The sequence below is a fragment of the Corvus hawaiiensis genome, chromosome 4 (genome assembly GCF_020740725.1).
Source record: "Corvus hawaiiensis isolate bCorHaw1 chromosome 4, bCorHaw1.pri.cur, whole genome shotgun sequence".
Lineage (NCBI taxonomy): Eukaryota > Metazoa > Chordata > Aves > Passeriformes > Corvidae > Corvus > Corvus hawaiiensis.
In genome coordinates, this window is record NC_063216.1 from 34,821,835 (window position 1) to 34,842,528 (window position 20,694).

The window sequence follows — 20,694 nt, forward strand, 5'->3', positions numbered from 1 at the left end:
GCACAAACTGCTTCAATGAACACTGAAAATATCTGCCCCTAACTGGAAAACACTTATGTCATTTCTAAGCATTTGAGTTGCACTCCTTCGAATCAACATCTTACCATTTCTGTCAGCACCTTGGTGTAGAAAGCACCAACTTAGAGCCATTTCTTCATCCCACATGTCTAATTAGGAAGTGTCATGATGTTAGGTAGCATGTTAGCTAGCCTGACTATTACTCTAATTAGCTATAGCATTGAAGTGAAAGCATGGGAACAAAAAAAGCAGTGGATAAATTATAGCTTAGTTAGGATGGCCTGAAAGACAAGCAGTTCAGTGAGGCTGAACAGAAATAAATGGATACACACACAACCCTTGAAAATTCAAGAATGTTGCTTTATCTACAGCATAAAGGCTTGGCTAAATATAGAGATATACACCTTTAAGTATTCTTTGGTAACTCTTGATTTAAGGTAAGTTTCTTGTGAGACAATGTGCAATTACTGTGTAGCATTTTCTTTAGTGTTTGATCCTGACCTTCCTCACTTTTTTTAATGTTAGTCAGCACTGACAACTGAAAGACTTGTAAATATTTACCTCTGGAAAGAAAGTTCTAAGAGCAAAGTGTTTGTAGTCAAGGAAGGGAACCGTTCCAAAACTATCCACCACATCTAATTCATCCATCTGTAGTTCAGCAAATCCTGAAAAATCACCCCCATCCCCCCCCAGACAGTTAGTTCAGTCGACACAAAATCAGCTTCACAATTATAACTTGGCCCCCAGTTAAAAAACAGTTTTCAGTGAAGAGGGGTTGTTTTTATAGCTGAAGCTCTTTAGCAATCTACTTTTTTGTTGAAGGAAATACTACACGCAATCCTGTTAGCTCAGTGCTATCTGCTACTGCAGCACATACAGTATTAAACAGGAACTCTGATACAACACAGAAATATTCTAACAGCTACAAAATGAAAACGTTTATATAATGTGAGCTTCTTGACAGTTTCAGTTCAGAAAATATGCTGTAGACCTACCCTCACGTATTTCCTTGCGAATCTCATATTCCAGCAGTTCAAGTTGCTGACTCTGCTTACGAGTTAACTCTTTGGATTTGTATCTAGTAACTATGAATGCCGCTAAAAAGGAAGAAAAAGAGACTCTGAGTACAGAAAGCACAGAACAGAAAACTCCCATACAAGACATATTTTATTATCAAGAAACAGAAAGATTAATGTACATTTGCACACTTAGTGTTTTACTGTTGTCAGTGTGCCAGTACCCATGAGCCCTGGTTATCTGGATCTATACCCCAATCTTTAATAAAAATAATTTCTTATAACAAGGTCTTGAATTGTCAATCCAACTTTATTCCAACTTTAATCCAACCCTGCTATATACAGCCTGCACAGTGAGACACAGACTCTAACAACCACTTCTACTAATAGCAACCTACTTAAGGTAGCACTGATTAAACAAAAAAAACAGCTGTTTTGAACAGAAAATCCACCTACAAATTGTTAACTTTTCTAAAGCTTATTTAGAGAGAATAAAGGCATGAGATATGGTCCCTTTTTAAAATGGATTTCAAAACAAAAGGAACCAACCAAATGAACAAACCCCTATGCATATTAAAATAAATAGAAATTTATCAAATATATAACCAGGTAAAAACACTCAGAAAAAAGGGAGCACCAAGAAGAGAAGGGGGTAGCTATTTACCTCCCTCCGTTTAGTAATAATCCACAAATATGTGATCCACAAAGACATGAATGATCCAAATGAGATTGAGCAGAAACACCACGAACACTGCCTGAGGATAAGCAGTTTGTTAGGGAACATCTGCCCCAGGGACAGGAGGGTAGCTGAGCTCTGACAGCCGGAAGGGACCAAGTTGTGACACAAGGATGTCAGTCCTGTGGCTTGCTTCATGGAATGATAGTGAGTAATCCCAGCAGAACAGACAGAAATACTGTCTTCTAACATGCTTGTAACATGCTGCAGTCTGACAATTGAGACTTCACCACCAGAACAGACTTAACTTTGTCCACTCTTATTGGGAACGGGGTAAAATCACCAGACTGTGACAGCTCCAGAGTAGTATGTATAGTGCTTGTGTATAGTGTTGTCCCTTCAGCAAATCAAAAGCTGAAAATACGTCATTGTACTTACCTATAATGACACCCACCACAATTGGTAGCAAAATAAGAACATATAAATATATGTGTGATGATGTTGGTTTGACTTCATGCTCAAAATTTCCTAATTTCACCTGAAGAAAAGCAATAGCTGTGTTAATAGAGGACAGACATTATTTCAGTGCTTAAAATGACATCTTATGTATTTTTAAAAAAAAGTATTCAAGGCACATAAGGATGATAGTAGATTATTGGGAAGACAGCAGAAGTTCACCAAAATGTATGTGAACCAACATTAACTCAACTTTCATTGTATTTGATGTTTAAGCAGGGTAACAGAGCAATGATGAAAAAATTTGGAGGTCCTTATATACCACCAAATTTTGTCATGCTCTTGCTGCTAACTAGAGCCCTCAAATGAAAGGCAAGATCTGGCCTCCAGCTGGCCGAGCGGCTCATGCACTAAGAGTCACTGCTAAACACTGTGGCATTTTGAAATGAGGAACACATGTGCTTGCACTCACAGTGTTACTCTGCTGAGCAGAAAAGTATGGTAAGACCCATGATAAGAATAAGGGAAGTAGAATTTTTCATAGACACCTGGCCTACAGCCCTCTTCCCTATTTCTTTGCAGAAGTTTCAACCTCTTTATGTAGGATGTTGTTCCTGAAGGTCCTTAAGAGAAAATGCAACATACGATACATGCACAACATGTACATGAACATGTTGCCATACATGTACAACATGCCCCAGCAGTGGGCTTGTCAGAGACAGGACAGACATTAATTCTTAGGCATATATGAAAGTGCTGAAGTCTGCCAAATGCCAAACTGAGGCACTCACCACTGATAATTATGGCAGAAGAAATTTCACAAAGAAGGATCTCAAAGAGGACTGTGAAAGCACATAAATAAAGGGTAGCTAAGACTATAAACAGGCTAGACATAAAAATATGTTTGACACATAAAAAGAATACCACCAAGTGCCAGGGATAGAAATGAGCTTGAGATAATTGAAAAGGAGGGCTGCGTTGAAATTATTTTGGGTTACAGTAGGGAAGGCAGAGATCTGGTGATTGCAATCAGTGGCTTGTCACAGGAGGTGAGCAGCCAGGGCAGCTGCAGACTGCCAACTGGATAGTCACATCATAGCTACACAGACACAAGCAAGCAAAAAAACCCCACAGGGATGGAAGGACAGAGCCTTTGTATTTCTGGGGCTACAAAGAACAGAAGACAGAGCAGATCTATTACCTTCACCAAATGTTACTTTTTCCTCTGATGTTTCTATGTTTTCACAGTTCCTATGCAAAGTTCTTTTGGTCTGAGACTTCCTAGGATCCCATTAGCCTTTTCCAAGGCTCAAATGCATTGGTGCCTAAATACATTAGCCATCCTGTGACTAATATACCTATTTTTCTGACTTGTCATGTCCAACTGAAAAATTCCTAAAGCAGAAATTTCTGTTACTCTTCCTTGTTTATTGAAAAACTGAGACAAAGCATTCACTTAATTTTCTGCCCATATTTAGATTCTCTTTATTCTTCACCATAACCTTCCTATTAGTGGCCCCATGTCTTTCCTTATCTTTTATCTTGTTTATGAGTCACAGACTATATAAGGTACACCTGAATTAATCCAATTCCTATTCCTAAATTAATTTCATTTTTCCGCATGACATTATAAAACCCTCTCTGGACTGGTAATGCCTCTGAGCTTTCTGTCATCAGCAAGTGTTATTAGCATAAGCCTTATTTTTGTGATCAAGTCAGTGGTGATATTAAAGAATATCTGTATGAACATCAGCATTGTCCAGTCAGCTCCCCTTAGAGAGCATCCCCCCGGCACCCTCATAATCACCATGTTAAGTAGTTTACTGAATGACTTCCAGGTACATGTGATCTATCGCTTTTTTGTTGTTGAGGAAATCACTCATCTTAGGAAATAAAAGATATCTGCTTTCATTAAAAAGAATTTGCAATTATCCCACTTTCCACTTACCTCCAAGTCTTTCAGGAGTCATTCAAAATACATTATAAAGTTTTACATAGAACTAGGATTAAATCAGCAAGCCTCCATTTGCCTAGGGTTTGGGGTTTTCTTCAATTTAAAATACTGGTTTTCTATTTGCTGCTCTCCAGTCATACAGCACATTTTATTTAAAATCTTTCCTACTAAGCCTACAGTGTCATGTGTCAGTTCTCCCCAGTGCTACGATGGGAATGACTATGTTCCTGCTGTCTTGAGCCCTTTGATCTATGTGAATCTTGCTTCTGTCACAAGAACGGCATCTTCTACTCTGACACCTCCATTCAGACTGATCATTCTGTCTTTGAACCCACACTCAATATCTTCTTTTTTCTGGAAAACTAAGGGAAAAGATACAATCGTTCTTGAGCCATACTTATCTTTTATCCCCATCTTATCCTTTTTTCAGTGGCCCTACATCTTCTATGATGATCTATTCATAAGGTTTAAAAAACACATGTGAGGATTTGCTACCTCTATATTTTTCTTTTGCTGGAAAAAAATTTAAGGTACTAGAAGTGCAATGTTACATGATAACTATTGCATTTGATTTGCCTTCATGAAGTGGTGACCTTTCTATGACAGTCACTTCTATGAAGTTTGCAGGATGAGCATGTGATATAGCAAGGCATCACTGATATTTAAATGCAACACCAAACTCAGAAAGGCTTTTCCATGCCATAACTGGCTCAGACGGCAGGATCCACAGATGGGGGATCAGTTAACAGTGATAAAAACTCAAGAATAGCTTTGTTAATCTTTACTATAAGCCATATGCCTTGAAGGCAATAGAGTTATTTCAGTTTTATACCATCACACACTGCAATAAGAGTCTGGCATAATTTTTCTCCTTCATAAATGGTGATCACAGCATTTTAAAAAATTCCTATCTTCATCTTAGTCATGGAGCAAACATCTTAAGCTGCAATTCAGCTTTGACATCCATGCTAATGTCCATATATTTGGGCCTGGCTTCATGCCACATGCTCAGAGCATTTTAGCTTTCCCAGTGCACATTGAATTTCATCCCTTTTTTCATCCAGAAATGCCTTCTGTCTCACTGGTGATCCCTTAGACAGATCCTTACCCACTTTAGTAGGAAAAAGTGACTGCGAGAACACAATCATGGCCCCACTGGAGAATAGATTGCTTACAGATCTAAGGTGAAAGGTTCTCCTGGAGACAATGATGCTGTTCCAATGATGTCTGTTCTGCAGACAGAGGTGTGACAAGCTACTGGTCTCCTGCAGCTCAGCAGCAGTGAGTTCAGCTTGGACTGCAAAGCTTACCTCTGACACCACTGCAGTAACCAGACAGAAAATGAACTCAGTTCTGTCAGTGGTACCTAAGCTAGGCAGCCATGCTTAGATACGAGGAAGAAAACTACTCCCAAGCACCGTGACAGCAATAATGATACATTTTACTACACTTGTATAAACATTCAAATACTGTTGAATTGCAAAAAAAGGGAATTCTACTTACAAAAACTTTCACGGTGGAAAAGTCAATCTTGTCTGTTCCTTCCCTTTTGAATTTGCACAGTATGGTGCTACGGTCTGGCTTTTTGGTGATATTTTGGACACTGAACCATATCTTTTTGGTCTGTGCACCAGTCATATATGACAGATAAACCTCTACCTCCGTTTTAGAAATATTCAAGTTATCATTTTCTTTCTAGAGGGAAAAAATTGAAGACAAAAATCAGTCACTAAACACAGTAAGAAAAAGAATTACCCCCAAGCACTATTTTAAATTAGGTACTGTAGTTTATTATTTTGAAACTTACATATATTTTTAATTCCAGATCGGGATCCAGTTCGGTGTGCAGCTGGTAGTTAATGAACACTGGGTCTGGGTGATAGTGTAATTTGACACATGGTATAAAGGTAGTATCCACTTTTAGCATCATATCAACCACTTTACCCTCTGTTGCATGGCTCAGGCTTGGTGTTAAATAATGATACTCAGATGCATTTCCAGGACACCTAGAGACCTAGAAATGCAATAGCAAAGCTCTAACAGTCATTAAATACTCAACAGTGGGTGCAATTACAAACAGAGGCACTCAAACTCATTTTACTGTCTTCCTGACTTTCACACAGATACCTGCTAAACCTCTTCTTTGAGATCAGGGCTGCATGCAGAGCAGCTGGAAAAATTTCTGTGTTGAGCCCATGTCTACCTTTAAGTGCATTTGTCTGCACGCTGCTTTAAGGCTGATTGCTCACTGCTAAGGTAACTATTTTGTGCAATGAGACAGGAATTGTGACAATGAGTTTTCCTTCCTTGCCCTCAATGCAGGTGACAAGAGACAAGTAAGACATGCCCTTCAGCACTCCTAGGCATTCACTCTTTCCAATTTAATTCCTGAGAGAGGGGGTTACTACAGTCATTGTAGCATTGGGTCATTGTTTATTCCACTGGGTGATGCTGCTGTGTTCTGGTCTCTGGGCTGCAAGGGTCAACAAGGTGCTTGCCTCCTCACAGCCTTGGAGAAAGGGTTTCATCTCAACATCAGCTCCAGCCTGCTGCCCCTCACTGTGGCAGTGGCACTATTTGGGCTTTCAGCACAGAGCCAGAGGGAAGTATAGCACCCCCTCCTCCAACACACCCATATGTGGAGACTGGGGAGACTCAAAAAGGACAGATTTGGAGCAAGTCCCTAGACCATAAAGAAAACCTCAGGGAATTCTCCTCAGGAATGCAGGAGAGTAGCTTATGTGTATTTGTGATTCTGTATTAAGAATGTGTGTAACTGTAATCCTGTAAGTGATCATATCTATTTCAGCAGGATGACTGACATGTGCCTGCAAGTGGTTGGAAATTACTGAGATCTCCTCAAACCTTAGGAACAAAACTTAATGCATTAAGAGACCTCTATTTGGTATTATAAAGGAGATTCAGACTTACTGTGAGGTTTGATCTCTGGTCATCTGAAATAATCACACTGTCCACCACATTAAAATTTCTACCAGTTGTAGTAATTTTGCGACCACCACTGCAAAAAAAACAAAACAAAACAAAAATGTGTGGAGGAAGGGAGGTTAATATTATCTGTTTGCTCACAGACATGTCCTGCCTTAAGGTTTCAGCTGTGAATAAACTACTCGTGTGCATTTTGCTTTGGTAGCCAACAACATAATAAAGTCAAACTGCAGAACAAGATAAACTGAGCTATACAGTGCACTTCCACCCCTTCCTTGTAATCTAATGGTAAATACTTTTGCTACCCCAAAACCACATGACTGCATACACATGTTTACTCCTTTTCAAGGACTCTCTACCTCGTTTTTTATTTATGCAGCCAAAGAACTAGACCACGATTTAATATTCCGTCTTGAAGAAAGAGCATCATGGTATTTCACTGCCCCAGGGCATTAAGCCCCTGCCTGTGCTTAATTCTTGCCTTCTTCAGGGCAAACCCATCGTGCCAGGCACCTCACAGGAAACATTCTCAGCAGCATTCAGACCATCTGTCTCAGCACACAATGGTGCTTCTGTCTGAGGGCTCTGGCTCACAATCTCTGCTGAACAGAGTTGGAGTGGTTTAAGGTATTATTAATTTCCAGCTGCCTGAGCTGCCTCTCACCTGGAGATGAGGGCATGCATCCTGGCTGCTCAGCTGCCAGCCCAACCCATTACCTGAAATCTTTACTTGACAAGATATCAGATTCTGAATATGAAAGCAGGTAAGAACTGTGAAAGCAAAGGAGCAGGTGGAAAGCTGTGCCGGAGAATATCTTAAAAACCACCCTGTAAGTCTTTCACCAGATCTGTGAGTCTCCCACAAAACACAGCAAAGGCTTGAAAAAGGCTCTTTTGGCTTTAGGGAATCATATTGTAAAGCAAGTCTGTGTACGTCACTGCAGTGAGGATTATTTTCCCTTCACTTCCAATCCACCGATACTTTATACTGTTTCACGGATGAAAGCTATATTAGCATCAAGAAATCAAAGTTAATCTGAGTTAGAATGGTAGAGTGCTACCCATATTTTGGGTTTAGCTTTAGCAGGAATTCTGACTTCTATAAAGGAGACTTGAGGTGGGCAGAAGAAGTCTACAGAACCCATCTTGCAGCTACTACGACCCTATCTGTTAAATCACTTCACAGGCCTTAATTCATCCAACACAACAGGTTACAGCAGTCTTCAAAGTTTGCTTCAGCTGCAGTCTGTCCAAGGAAGAAGGCTCATATTGGCTCAGTGCAACTACATTTGAAAAAATACATAAAAGGTATAGAAAGACAAACTTACCTGATCCAGGAGGTATTTGGTGTAATTCTATAACATGATGGCAGAGAAACATAATGCAGGGTCATTGGTGGTGAACATTTTTTCCCATTAGCCTGGATACATATACTTTTGGCCTCTTTACGTGTTGGTGGGAGAGCAAATGTCATTTGTGTATCATTTAGCACATTTCTAACTTTAATACTGGAGAAGAAAGAAAACAGACAAACACTGAAACACAGATGCCACTCATTGGTGTTACTACATGAAGCCTATAAGCTACAGCAAGTGATAAAGAGAAAAGAGAACTGAATCTCTGTCTGAGCTGCCAGATGGAGGTGGAAAGAGAGTAGGGAGTTGAACAGACAAAGTAGGGCATCTTTTGAATGAAGTTGCTATGTGACACAATAATCACAGAAAACAGTATAGATAATTGGCCCTGGGATGAGGCTGTGTAATGTAATGTGTGATTTTGCTGTTTACTGTGTACTTCTCCGTGCTACCAGCATGGTCCATGAGCTAGTCAAGAATGAGAATCTTCATTTTCCTTTTCTTTCTTCTTTTTCTTTCTCTTTCCTCCCATTTTTTCACTCCCTCCTCTTTCTATTTTCTGTATTCCCCTCCTTTTCCCCTTTTTTTTTTCTGTGGTCCCCTGAAAATTAATGGTTGAAGCAAAAATTGAACACCACCTTTTCAAGTGCTAGCTATGTAAAATGGGCTTTGTAATCACAGGCAGCCATTGCAGCTGCACCTGAAAATAACTGATTCAGAATAAGACTGCCTCATTATCTAGGGGCTTATACTGTGTGATCATCAACAGAGAAAAACAGGAGCTGTTGCACAAGAGATTTCCTTCCCTGGCATGGTGTGAGGAGCCAAGGTTGTTGGAGGCATGTGGAGGAGAGGTGCACATGTGCCACATGCAGGAGGCAACTAGAAGAAGCCTTGTCTCTGGGAGGACTTCGCCTGCCAACACCGCCCACGAGGCAGGCAGTGGGAGATACTATGGAGGGGCTTCTCCCATCAGGTCGCAAAGAGGTCTCCACCAATGGAGGGCACAGAAAGGCTGCACTGGGCCAGCGGTTCCTTGTTAGGGCAGACTTTGGGAGGGGCCCGGGGGGTATAAAAACTAACTGCTGGGGTTGCTCGCTCCCTCCCTTGCCCTGGCCCCAGGCTGCCTTCTGGCTCTCCTGCCCTCGCACCTGTCCTGCCTTCCCGCGTCCCTGACCGCCGCCTTGCCCGGGCTGCCCGCTCCCTTCCCCGCCGCCCCGATCCAGCCCGTCGCCGCGACCCTGTCCAGGGTCCTGCTCCTCCCGTGCGGGCGCCCTCTCACCGCGTGTCCGGGGCCGTCGCCGCGGGAGCCGCGCCCCGCCGGGAGCCGCGCAGGCCGGCAGCGGCACAGCCCCGCCTGGACACCGACAGCGCTGCCCCGCCCTGCTGCGGGAAACGCCCTCTGCTGCTCTCTGTCCCCTCTCTCTCTGCTCTCCCCTGTCCCTTTTCCATTTTCCTCTCTTCTTTGCTGTCTCCTCCAGGCGTCTTTCGCTCGGGCAACTCCTTTTCCTTCTCCTTTTGTTATCAATAAACGGCTCTCAGATACAGTGTTTGCCTCGTTTGGCTTCATTCCGCTCCCGACCATCCATTTTTAAAAGAACTCTCCGCAGTTCCCCACAGTGGAACGCGAAACATAGTGTCTGTGCTTTACAAGCAGAATCCTAGAATATACGAGGAATATTTTGAAGCAGAGGAGATTCAAACAGAAGCTGAGGCTTTCCTGTGACCTAACTTCTTGGTGCCTGCTAGAAGGCACAGAGAGCCACGGGTACAAAACTGTCCTACTGCCACTGAGAGAACTGACCACCCATCCATCCCCTGTACTGTACTCAAACACCAAACTCATTTCCACCCTTTGGTAATTTAAAGTGGAAGTGTAACTAAAGGAGTGCAGAGCATCCCCTGCTCTGCTGAGGAGAGGCACATGACAACTATTCACACAACCATACTGCTAGAGCAAAATGGATATAATTTTCACCATGCAAAGTAAATAGTATTATTTTTCAGTTTAACTCACACGTCTGGTTTACAGCCAGTGATTCCAGTCAGTATCAGTTTTATGCCTGATGCACGTGTAAAGTTTTCTCCTTTGACTGTTATTTCACTTTTGCCTAATGTAGAAATCCACAAAGGTTCAATGGATTGAATGCTGATATGCTATTAGGAAACAAAGCAAAACAAGCTCTGGTTATGAAAAGGCTGGGCAGATTAGGCAACAGATGTAAAAACAACCACCACTCGGGAATGCAGATTTTATGGCACTGGGATACATTTTTATTAATCATTTCAAATCCTGTTAAACTTAATCCTGGGAAGTACTGTCAATCACAACTTCATTACAAGCCAAATATTTTTACCTACATATTTTATATTTCAATTTATCTCATAACAAAGTTGCCCAAAAGAATCACAGTCTGACATGCTGGAAGGTAGGTATCATAAAAACACAGCTTGAAATGATACATTTCATGTGACCCCTGAAGAACTAAAAAACAAGGCAAGACAAAACCCATGGTGCTGTCACTATGAGAGATCAGAAGAACAAATGAAGGCATCTTTTGTGACCCGAAAAGGGGAAGCAGGGTCAAATCCTCGAATGAAAATTTGAGAAAGCACCCCAGAATTAGCTTTACTAGAAAGCCTTATCGAAGTCATACATAGAACTAAAGATACAAAACAACTGCAGGGGAGTTTTTTGGTATCTCATTTTTATGCTACGAAGTTCTCCAGCATTTAAAAATAACCCTAGTTTGCTCTGATGTTGTTACAGTCTTGCAGAAAAACTGTGCTTTTCTTTGTATTTACTTTTTCTAACTTATGCTACTGAGCAAGAAGAGATATTTTTTCCCTACTGTATTCACTTGATACTTTTGACAGGATCTCATGTTTAATCAGTTTTGCTTCTTCCCCAGTTTTATAATCACACAGACGATTTCCTCTCTGCCTATCTTTCAGACAACAAACTGAAACATTCAAAAAAACCAGGAAAATACGCATGTGAAACCACAAACTGTTTGGGACCTTCTCAGGCAAACGATTTTTGGCTTACCTTTAGACTGCCTATACTACTAGTTTAAATTGAGTTTTTAGAGCAGTGTGATTATCCTGATTTTTGCTGTGCACCTGTGGACATATCCACTGGGCAGTTCAGTCTTCCTGACCCTGTTAGGGGTGCTGGTGCAAAGCCTCTAGGAAAGTCCATCCCACAGGTTTTTCTCGCCACTAATCTTATCATGTACCCAAAACAGCACTAATACTTTGGGCTGGTAGCCTGAGGGGACCATCAGAGTCACAACACCATCCTCTGCAAACACAACTCTGACCATTTCAAAAGGTCCTGGCACATTGTCCCCAAATGCTACCATGGTTCACTGAATGCTGGAGCACTCCAGAGCAAATGAGGGATCTGTCACCACTGATTGAAAGCTGCAACTTGTGCCTTAGAAAAGGCCATAGGGTGCAAAGGCTGGGGCCAGAGGGTCTGCAAAAGGGCCTCCAAGATGACCTCTCATATGGATAATAGAGAAAGGCAAAGGAAATCCCTCACAAACAGCCTGCGGGGAAAAATTCACTCCCACGGTCATCTGGAAATCAGTTTAATCCTTGGGACAGGACAACTGAAGCAGAAATCTAAGAGATTAAAGGCAGAAAACCACTGGTGCTTTTCTTCACCTGTATCCTGTCCTTCTGCCTGTGTCCAACCTCCAGTGCACCAAGGACAGTCAATATCCTCACACAAATCCAGAAGCCCAATACCACAGAAAGGAAAAAAACACTGCTTTGGGTTCTCACTGGTAACCACCAGGGAGCCCTGAAACACCAGAATACCACAGTATCACACAAACACATGGAAATCCCCCAGAGTGCATCAGGGCGGTGAACCCCCGTGAGAGAAATGCCAGGCATCCCTTGCTCAGGGGTGCAGCGGCACGCTGTGGTGCTTCAGGGCTCCCACTGGTCTCTCTGCCAGACACCACACACCACTGAGTGCTTCAGATTAACTTGCCTTGCTTCTTTTCTTACACTATGAAGAAATCACAGAAAGAACTGTTCAGTTAGAAAGTTTCAGTCCCCTCTGAAATCATACCTTTCCTGAGGCTACACAGCACAGACTCCCTCTCGGCATCCTGCCTTGGCCTCATGGAGTCAGTACAGTCACAACACTGAGGTAAAATGGCCCCAGCTACTTGAGAGTCCAATTCCCACCCAGCTTGACTGCCATAATCTGCAACACTTGCCTCAGCAGCAAAAGAAACCCTGAACTCCCTCACTAAAAGCAGGAAGGACCTAATGTCCTGACTGGGGTCTGCAGCGCTCATTTCCCCAGTGCCAGAGAGCCACTGACCTTCCAGTTGCTACGTGGCAGGGGGAGCAATGCCCAGTAGCAAGAGAGGCCACAGCAGAGAGGCAGATGGATATTTATAAAATTCACTAGTTGTGAGGCATGTGATGAAAGCATAAACATGCAAAGAGACATACAGAAAGCATGCACCAGGTCCTCAGGTAATGTAAATCAGCACAGCCCTGTCAGCTTCAAAAGAGTTCCATATTTCTGAGCTGCAGCCTCCTCCCCCCTCCCCTGGACAGCGCAACGCTTCCCTGGGGCTGTGTGAACTGTGGCAGCCACAACCTCAGAGGTGTGGTTAGCATGGCTCAGAGGCAGCAGCAGCAGGTTAAGCAGCGTCTGCTACCCTGGGGAGTCCCTCTCTGGCACAGGCCCTCCTGAATTGGTAACACAGGGCCCCGACGAACGGGATCGGGGAACCGGCCCAGACAAAAAATAACCTGCTGCAAAATAACAGTTATTTCCAGCCAAATCAGTTCCCTAGCCAAGCGTACTCAATCCAACCACACCAACTGCTGCACTGGCACAGGGAGGGGGAAGGTGCATGCATAGAAACCAGCAGCTGGAGTCAGGAGGAGGGCTGGGGCTGGCACTGAAAAAAAGTATATTAATCTAAATGCTCAGCTGGGGTTGTGGGAAAACACAAATCCTCTTTCTCCACTCTCCAGTATGTTCTCCTTAAAGCACAAGCAGTCAAAGGAGAGCAGGATTTCAAATGCAATTTCAAGCTCTCTGAATGGATCAATCACTTCTAAATAAACATCTGCCTTTGCACTGCCTCTGGTGCTTTCACTGCCTTGTCCATCACTGTCTTTCCAAGATAAGGCATGTGGAAGAAAGCCATCTCCCAGGCAATTCCAACTATTTACCAATGTCAAATTAATGCATTTGGAAGCAGAGCAAAGAAGAATTTCTTCTGTTCTTTCACCAGACATAATGCTTTAAATCAAATCCAGAATATTAATGCTCAGAAGCACAAGTATTACAATCCCACTCGTCTCTGTGAAAAACAAGATGTATTTTGTTTAAGAAACATCAGCTGAGCAGCTGAATTTAAGAGGTAATCCCTGTCTTCAGAGGTACAAGTTTGGGTAGTTCTAATGAAACATTTAGAGAGAAGAACACAGTCACTATTTATAACAACTATGCATCACTCACGAAAAGCAGAAACCAAAAAGTGTAGGCAGCAAATCTCTATGTACTTACTCATCAGTCAAATTTCTCTCCACTACTCATTTCTTTCCTAACACCTGCATGTCATAAGCAACCACTGATAAAAAGATCACTCAGTTTTATGAGAAAATAAAACCATTTTTGTTCCATAAAGAATGAAGGGATAACCTCGTGGTTAAAGGGCTGACCTACAAAGCAGAAGGTTAAAGGGCTGGCCTATGAGCCAAGTCATTTAGATTGTATGCAAACATACAGTCTATACGAATTCTATAGAGAATTCAGTAACCAGATGCAGCAGGTACTTTGGCAGCACTAGTGACACTTCTTCCTTCCCAGTGATCCAGCTTGTGTGGATCCATCTCCAGTTTTGTCTACAGCCTAGAAACAAGGAAAATTCTTCTGAAAGTGTGAACTAGAGATTTACTAACACCCATGGATTTCAGTTCCTGGACTCATCCTCTAGCCACTTCTCTGTTATGCAGAAACTGGGTGGCACATCCTCCCCTTCCTTCTGCTCCCCTGGCAGCTATGTTTCAGGAGAAGCTGTGATCTGGCTGCATAAAAATGAGGAAGAGGCTTGAGACTCTGAAGCCTAGTTTCCCAGAGTTGTCTGTGACAGCAGAACTCAAACATACTGCTAAGTCTAGGTAAGATATTAAGCCTGAAATGCTCTCCTTTTTTTTGTTGTTGTTGGTCAGCTTGTGTTCCAGCCCTCAGCATGCTGGCTCCTGTGGAGTGACTAAATACAGCATACAGGGACTTTGGCATTTAAAGCAAAGTTGTAAATACTGCATCTAGCGGTAGGCACACGACAATTGCAGTGTTCACTGTCTCAGTGCCTGCATCTGAAACACAAGTTTTTGCTGGTACCTTTTAACACCAACAGAGCACTAAGAAAAAAATAGTATCAATCCAAATTCTGCATTACCTTCCTTTGTAACTGACTGCCTCCTCATCCATATCTCTATTCTTTCTGCAAACTCCTCTCATTTTAAATAAATTTCTTCCCCAACCCGGAGAGCCTTAATAACACTGATCTTAAAACACTAACTAACCTCTGTTTTCTGTGCAGTGGTGATCCTCTTGGAAGCAGTTGCATTGCAATCATCCTGGAAAAAAAATAAGCATTTCTCCATGTCAGGATAAAAAAGAGACAGATTGCTGCTCAGATGTAAAAAATACAAGGAAAAGGCATCACAGGGGATTCCAATTTTCCCCAACAAACTTCACCTGGCAGGTGGTGGCAGGAGAGACACGTATCCATTCACAGCTGGCACACTCACCCTTGTGTATACACCGTGAGCAGCTGGTAACACAGAAACAGAGTTTTTGTAAGACACAGGAACTCAATCTAGATTCAGTCATGAATGTCAAATTTCAAGTGACAGACAAAAAAGCGTAAACCCAAGAGAACAACCAAGCAAACATGTAATGAAATGGGAAAATTTTCGTTTACCCTCCAAGCCTATTGTTCTGCTGTACTTATTCTGAGAAGAAATTTAGTATGAAATACAATCTGTATTGAGATGCTGAGAGTCGTTAATTTCAAAAAAAATCAGGAAGCAGAGGAAACACTTTGGGTTACATTTTACTGTGATTTAGTCCAGTACATGAGTGGCCAGGTAGTACTTTTTAAACATAAAAGGGCAGAAAACCATCACTGATTTTTTTCCAGCTTGTCTGAACCTCTGTTCCATGTGTGTAGTGCTAGCAAGTATTGCCAGTTTGCTGTTGCCTTCCTCTACCAAAAAATATGCCTGTTGGGAGACTAGTTTGTCCCTATCTTGCTTTGCAATGCCTCTATCAATACGGAAGAGAGCCAAGAGCAGCACAGTCCCTCTCCACACATGCTGAGAAATGCTCTGATTTAGAGAGAGACAGCTCCTTCCCCATGTTCCTCCAGGGACAGGGAAGTGATGCGCCACTTCCCAAAAAGCAAGAGTTCAATTTCATCCCAGGTTCTTATGATTAGCCTTTTTGCATAGCAGAGGAGCATTCTGAATGGAAACACTGTAGTTACCTACAGCATATATTAGCCAGATCTTTCTAAATATTAACAACCACCTAGCATAAGGTGATAGGCCATGTGCTGGGCATGAATGTTTCCTCTACCAGGTCTCAACAAAGAGTCTGAAAAAGAATGTGTACAGAAGAACAGGTATTCATTATTCCTATTAGCAGATTAGATGTCACTCTCTGGTTTAATTATATTCATGTTACCTGTGGACCATATTTAAATTGCATCTGGGTCTAATTTAAAACAGCTTCACAAAGTGATTTTAAAGAATCTCTTGACTCCTCTAATCTAGGCCTTATACTGAGTACCAAGGGCCCACCTTCTACCCAAGGACAAAAAGGATTTTAATGTCATTGTGACATCCTTTATTATCTCTTCAGGCACTTGTCATAAATTCAGTCATTGTAATGACTCTCCTACAGTTAGTTTCCAGGGTCCCATTAAATAAGAGAGTCATCAGAAGAAGTAGCTTTTTAAGGGGGAAAAAAAAAGAGAAGGAGGAAGAAGTGGGCCAAGAAAACGGATCTGCCTATCTTTAGTGAAATGTAGTTCCTTGATAAATACAAAAAAAAAAAAAAAGATGAATGACTTCAGTCACTTTCCCACACACACACATCAACCCCACAATGAACTTTAAGAAGAACCAGGCTCTTACTTTTTCAACTGAAATGTTTGTGTGATATTCCAAGAGCTTGAGGACAATGACGCTTCGAGAACTAGACAATCTGGAAAAATGTACATGTTAGGTATATGCTGGATATTACAAGAAATAACTGTTTAAAAATAATTTGAGTTGAAAACTCAAACTAGCTGTTATGTACTTGGTATGCACCTTCTCTCATACATCCACTCACACTTTTGACTGATAAAAATAACCAGATTTTGTCCTTCCACAGCACTCGTCAGCTGAGTTATGCCAAGGCTTTATACACACATTAATTAAGCTTGATGCCACCACCACATGACAAATAAAAGCAATGTTATTGTCAGGATACAGATAAGGAAATGCTACCATGAAATAGGGATGTAAAATCATCTCTCAAAAAGCACACAGTGATATGTACTGCGGTATAGCCAGACCCCCAATTCAAGTCTTCTAACACAACAGACTGTTCTAATGCAAGAGACCCCACCATACCATACTTCTCTCTCTTTCTGTCTCACAGACTTGGTTTCAGAGTCTCCTTTTGTAATCTATGCAGTAGCAATTTTCATCCTATTTAAATCTTTTATGATTGCATGAGTCAATTTGCCATTATTTCAGCTAGCAATTACTATACCAACAATTCACTGGCAGCTGCGGTATGAAAGAGTATCTTCTCTTATGAGCAGAATACCACATCGAACAGTAGAATTAGATATATACCACTTAAGCCATGGTCTCTTTCATCTGTGTGCCTGCAGATGTGCAGTCTGTGAAATGAATGGCTGCCTAAGATCAAATGAAACCCATGTTTGCAGACTTCTCTGACTTCTCTATGCTAGAAAGTAGCTAGCTTTTTAATCCAGGAAAGTTACACAGATTTTAAGTATATCTGTCTTGCAAAGGTAGAGAAACCTTTGTCTTTATCACAGGCTGGCTTGTTCAGATGAAAGCCAGCTTTGGCTACATCTACATGGTTAAATCAGAGATATCTCCTACCTCCACATGGCAGCATGGCCCTTGGGTGCTCACTGCAAAGGTCACCTGAACTGCCTGTTAGAAACAGCCCTTGGGACTGACCATTTGTATGATCAAACACCTTAATAAATGGATAGCAAAGAGTCTGACTTTAATGGTATTTTATTGTTTAAAGATGTGGATGACTACAGACAGACACTCTGAAATCCTTCATCAACCACTTATTTGCATCTCCAGAAATCTACTTATCTGCAGAAATCTGACATGTTGACACACAACTGCCTAAATCACTTGCCTACATGTCTCAAGCCATGAACTACAGAAAAAGTAAAATACTCCTAGTATTTTACTAGGAGTAGTAAGTAAAAGTAAGGAATTTATCTCCTTCTGGCAGAGCTTGTCTTTTCTTTTAAGCTTGTATAAATACTTTAAAAACAACACTGTCAAATATGCTTTCCTGGTTCTGTCTGTGTTGGAATTAATGGAACCTATTATTTTCTATATGGTCTGGGCTGACCTTTTAAAATGCATTAGACTGCACTGAATAGCAGGTATTTTCAAAATGTTTTTTCCAGGAAATGATATCTAAAGGACTTTTGCAAGTGCATCCTCTTGTGGAACTGAGGTCACTTTAGAGGAGATACCACAAATAGTCAGTGTTACTTCACTCTTGAATTATCCACTAAGACACTGCAGCTCATAGGAGCAGGTGAGTGGCAGGAATACCGGCAGGCACAAGCCAACCTCACAGCCTTCTGGTTAACACTGTCAAAGGGCTCATTTCTGGCACAAAGCACAGGCAAGGTGAGATGGCTTCCATAACACTGTTCTCTGAAAACCTGCTAATGGAGTTAGTCTGTGAAGACACAGAAGCAAACAATATACTCCATAATTACATGAAAACATGGCTTTTGGGACTGGGTCAATAAAGGACATTTCCCTCTTAAAAATCCACCAAAAGTGTTTACTAAAGACAGCTTAATAGATCAAAATACTCATGGATATCACTCCAGCTGTCACCTTCTAGTGACAGTCCTTCCTCCTCAATTACCAGCGCTGGACTGGAACTTGACACAACACTTCTATGATGCTGGAGGAGTTTTTCCCATACAGCCTCCTCAGATCAAAATATTCCAAGGAACTTCCTTCAGGGGCAAGGGTCCCTGAGAAAGAGAGCTCTTTGTAGCACTAAGCTCTTCAGAACAACAGGTCCTTGAAAATACTTGGTAACATTTAATTCCTCTTCCTACACAAAGGTTTTATATGAGAATCAGATTCTCATAATTTGGGCTATGTTATCAAGGAAGAGATAGAGGCAAGGCATTTATCTGAACTATCTGTTTCCTCTTCAGGTCACTTAAGAACATGTGGTATCCCTTGTGTTTGCTATCTGTTTTTTAGTTTAGATTAGAACTGTCTCATTCTAACATAAACAGCTTTAAGAAGTTATAAGGCCAATCTCTATTAAAAAAGTTTTGTGCTTCTATACAGACTCTTGAAGAAATGCAAAGGGGATGTTTCCCTACTATTAGTCAAATAAGACTCCACTGTGAAGGATTATGATCTGATTCTTGAGACCAAAGCCTAAAGAACAGCTCAAAAGTCTAGACGTTCAGTAATTTACCACCTCATTCTAGAACTTGTAGCTGTCCATTAGATACACAAACCAGATCACAAGCATCACACATCCAATACAAACTGCTCAGGTATCTAACTCTGAGAACCATTGATGAACAAAGTAGTATAAGAATTATTGCAAAATGATTCAACCAATAATTCAGAAGGAGGAATGAAATCAAGTCAAAAGTATGTACCCATCAAATTGCCCCTGAACCATGCATTTTTCTGCTAATCCTCTACATTGGACAATCACTTTCTCACAGTGTCTCAGGCTGCAACAGTTAATTAAATGTTAAGATTATTTATTGTACAGACATTCATAATTAGATTCTCCTTTTATTTATGCCACTACAGTTTCTTGCAAAAACAAATTCTGTTTGCAGATTAGAGAAGAGTTAAGATGGGTTAATTTGTCAAGGCAGAGCACTAGACCAACATTGCTTCCATTGCTCCAGCCAGCTTGGAGTCCCTGCATTAATGCAGTCCCTGCATTAATCTTAAGCTTCCTTAGACAGTTATTAATGACACCATGTAAATAAATATTCTGCTAATGCTAAAGCACTGCAGTGCCACAGGGTCAACTGAAGAAGCTGCTTCCAGCCACAGGGTAATGTGTGTTAGTACTTCTGCAAAGGATTCCATATTAACAGAACTTTAATCACCAAGAACAGTGTGAGTATACTCAAATCATGTGACAAAATATGAATTATTTTTCTTCAATGAAATTTAACAAAAAGCACTATGTACTTTCACACTCACTAGGCGTGTATTTATGTAGTACTCCCCAGTATTAAAGGACAGTGAATAAGCATTAAATACATATAATAGTAAAACATACCATTATCAGTTATCATCGGAGTGGTTAGATTGCAGAAACAGGATGAGTTTTTCAGCACTACATTTTCATAAAATGTTTCAACAGCTGTTACAATTTTTATCATACAGAAAGTAAGGATTTTGCTTACATTTGCAGTCACAACAACCTATAAAACAATAAAAACAAGAATACAACAGGGGGTTTTTGTTATACTTGCTAAGTCATCACTTTGTCGTTACAGAAAATGACAAACTATGAAATGCACAAAGCGAAAATTTTTGTGGTGGAAGCAGACAATTCACTAGGTAAACTCTCAAAGGAGAGTGACTTTCCCAGCTGAAGAAGCAATACAGGAAGAATTCTGAAAGTAACAGCATTGCTTACTTCCACAAATTAAATGGATCTGTACAGTATGTTAGCAAGTAATCTTAAATAGTTTTGGATTTTAAAACTAGAATTTTGCTGTGAGTGTTATATGCTGTTATATTCCCTTAAAAATATTTAAGTAAGAATGTATGGATCTTCACAGAGAGATCGTTTGCATCCATAACCAAAGGGCACTTAATTATGGAACAGAACTTATATTGTAATGAATTATCCTTTGTTTCTGGCTGCGACTGCTTTACAAATATGATTGCATTAGTGTATTCAATCAGGAAATCAGAAACAATAGCGTGCAG

General features: G+C 41.2%; 1 protein-coding gene across 1 annotated transcript in view; it reads right to left on the minus strand.

The window, feature by feature from the left end:
- Window positions 1-20,694, minus strand: part of PLXNC1 (plexin C1) — a 71,021-nt gene that overhangs the window by 30,197 nt on the left and 20,130 nt on the right. The window contains exons 6-17 of the mRNA XM_048300967.1: window positions 20,036-20,180; window positions 16,612-16,681; window positions 15,170-15,245; window positions 14,995-15,048; window positions 10,439-10,578; window positions 8,395-8,574; window positions 7,052-7,139; window positions 5,928-6,134; window positions 5,624-5,815; window positions 2,149-2,248; window positions 1,014-1,115; window positions 580-683 (exon numbers count right to left, since the gene is read on the minus strand). Coding sequence (XP_048156924.1) covers window positions 580-683; window positions 1,014-1,115; window positions 2,149-2,248; window positions 5,624-5,815; window positions 5,928-6,134; window positions 7,052-7,139; window positions 8,395-8,574; window positions 10,439-10,578; window positions 14,995-15,048; window positions 15,170-15,245; window positions 16,612-16,681; window positions 20,036-20,180 — 1,458 coding nt within the window. The remainder of the gene's footprint in view (window positions 1-579; window positions 684-1,013; window positions 1,116-2,148; window positions 2,249-5,623; window positions 5,816-5,927; window positions 6,135-7,051; window positions 7,140-8,394; window positions 8,575-10,438; window positions 10,579-14,994; window positions 15,049-15,169; window positions 15,246-16,611; window positions 16,682-20,035; window positions 20,181-20,694) is intronic.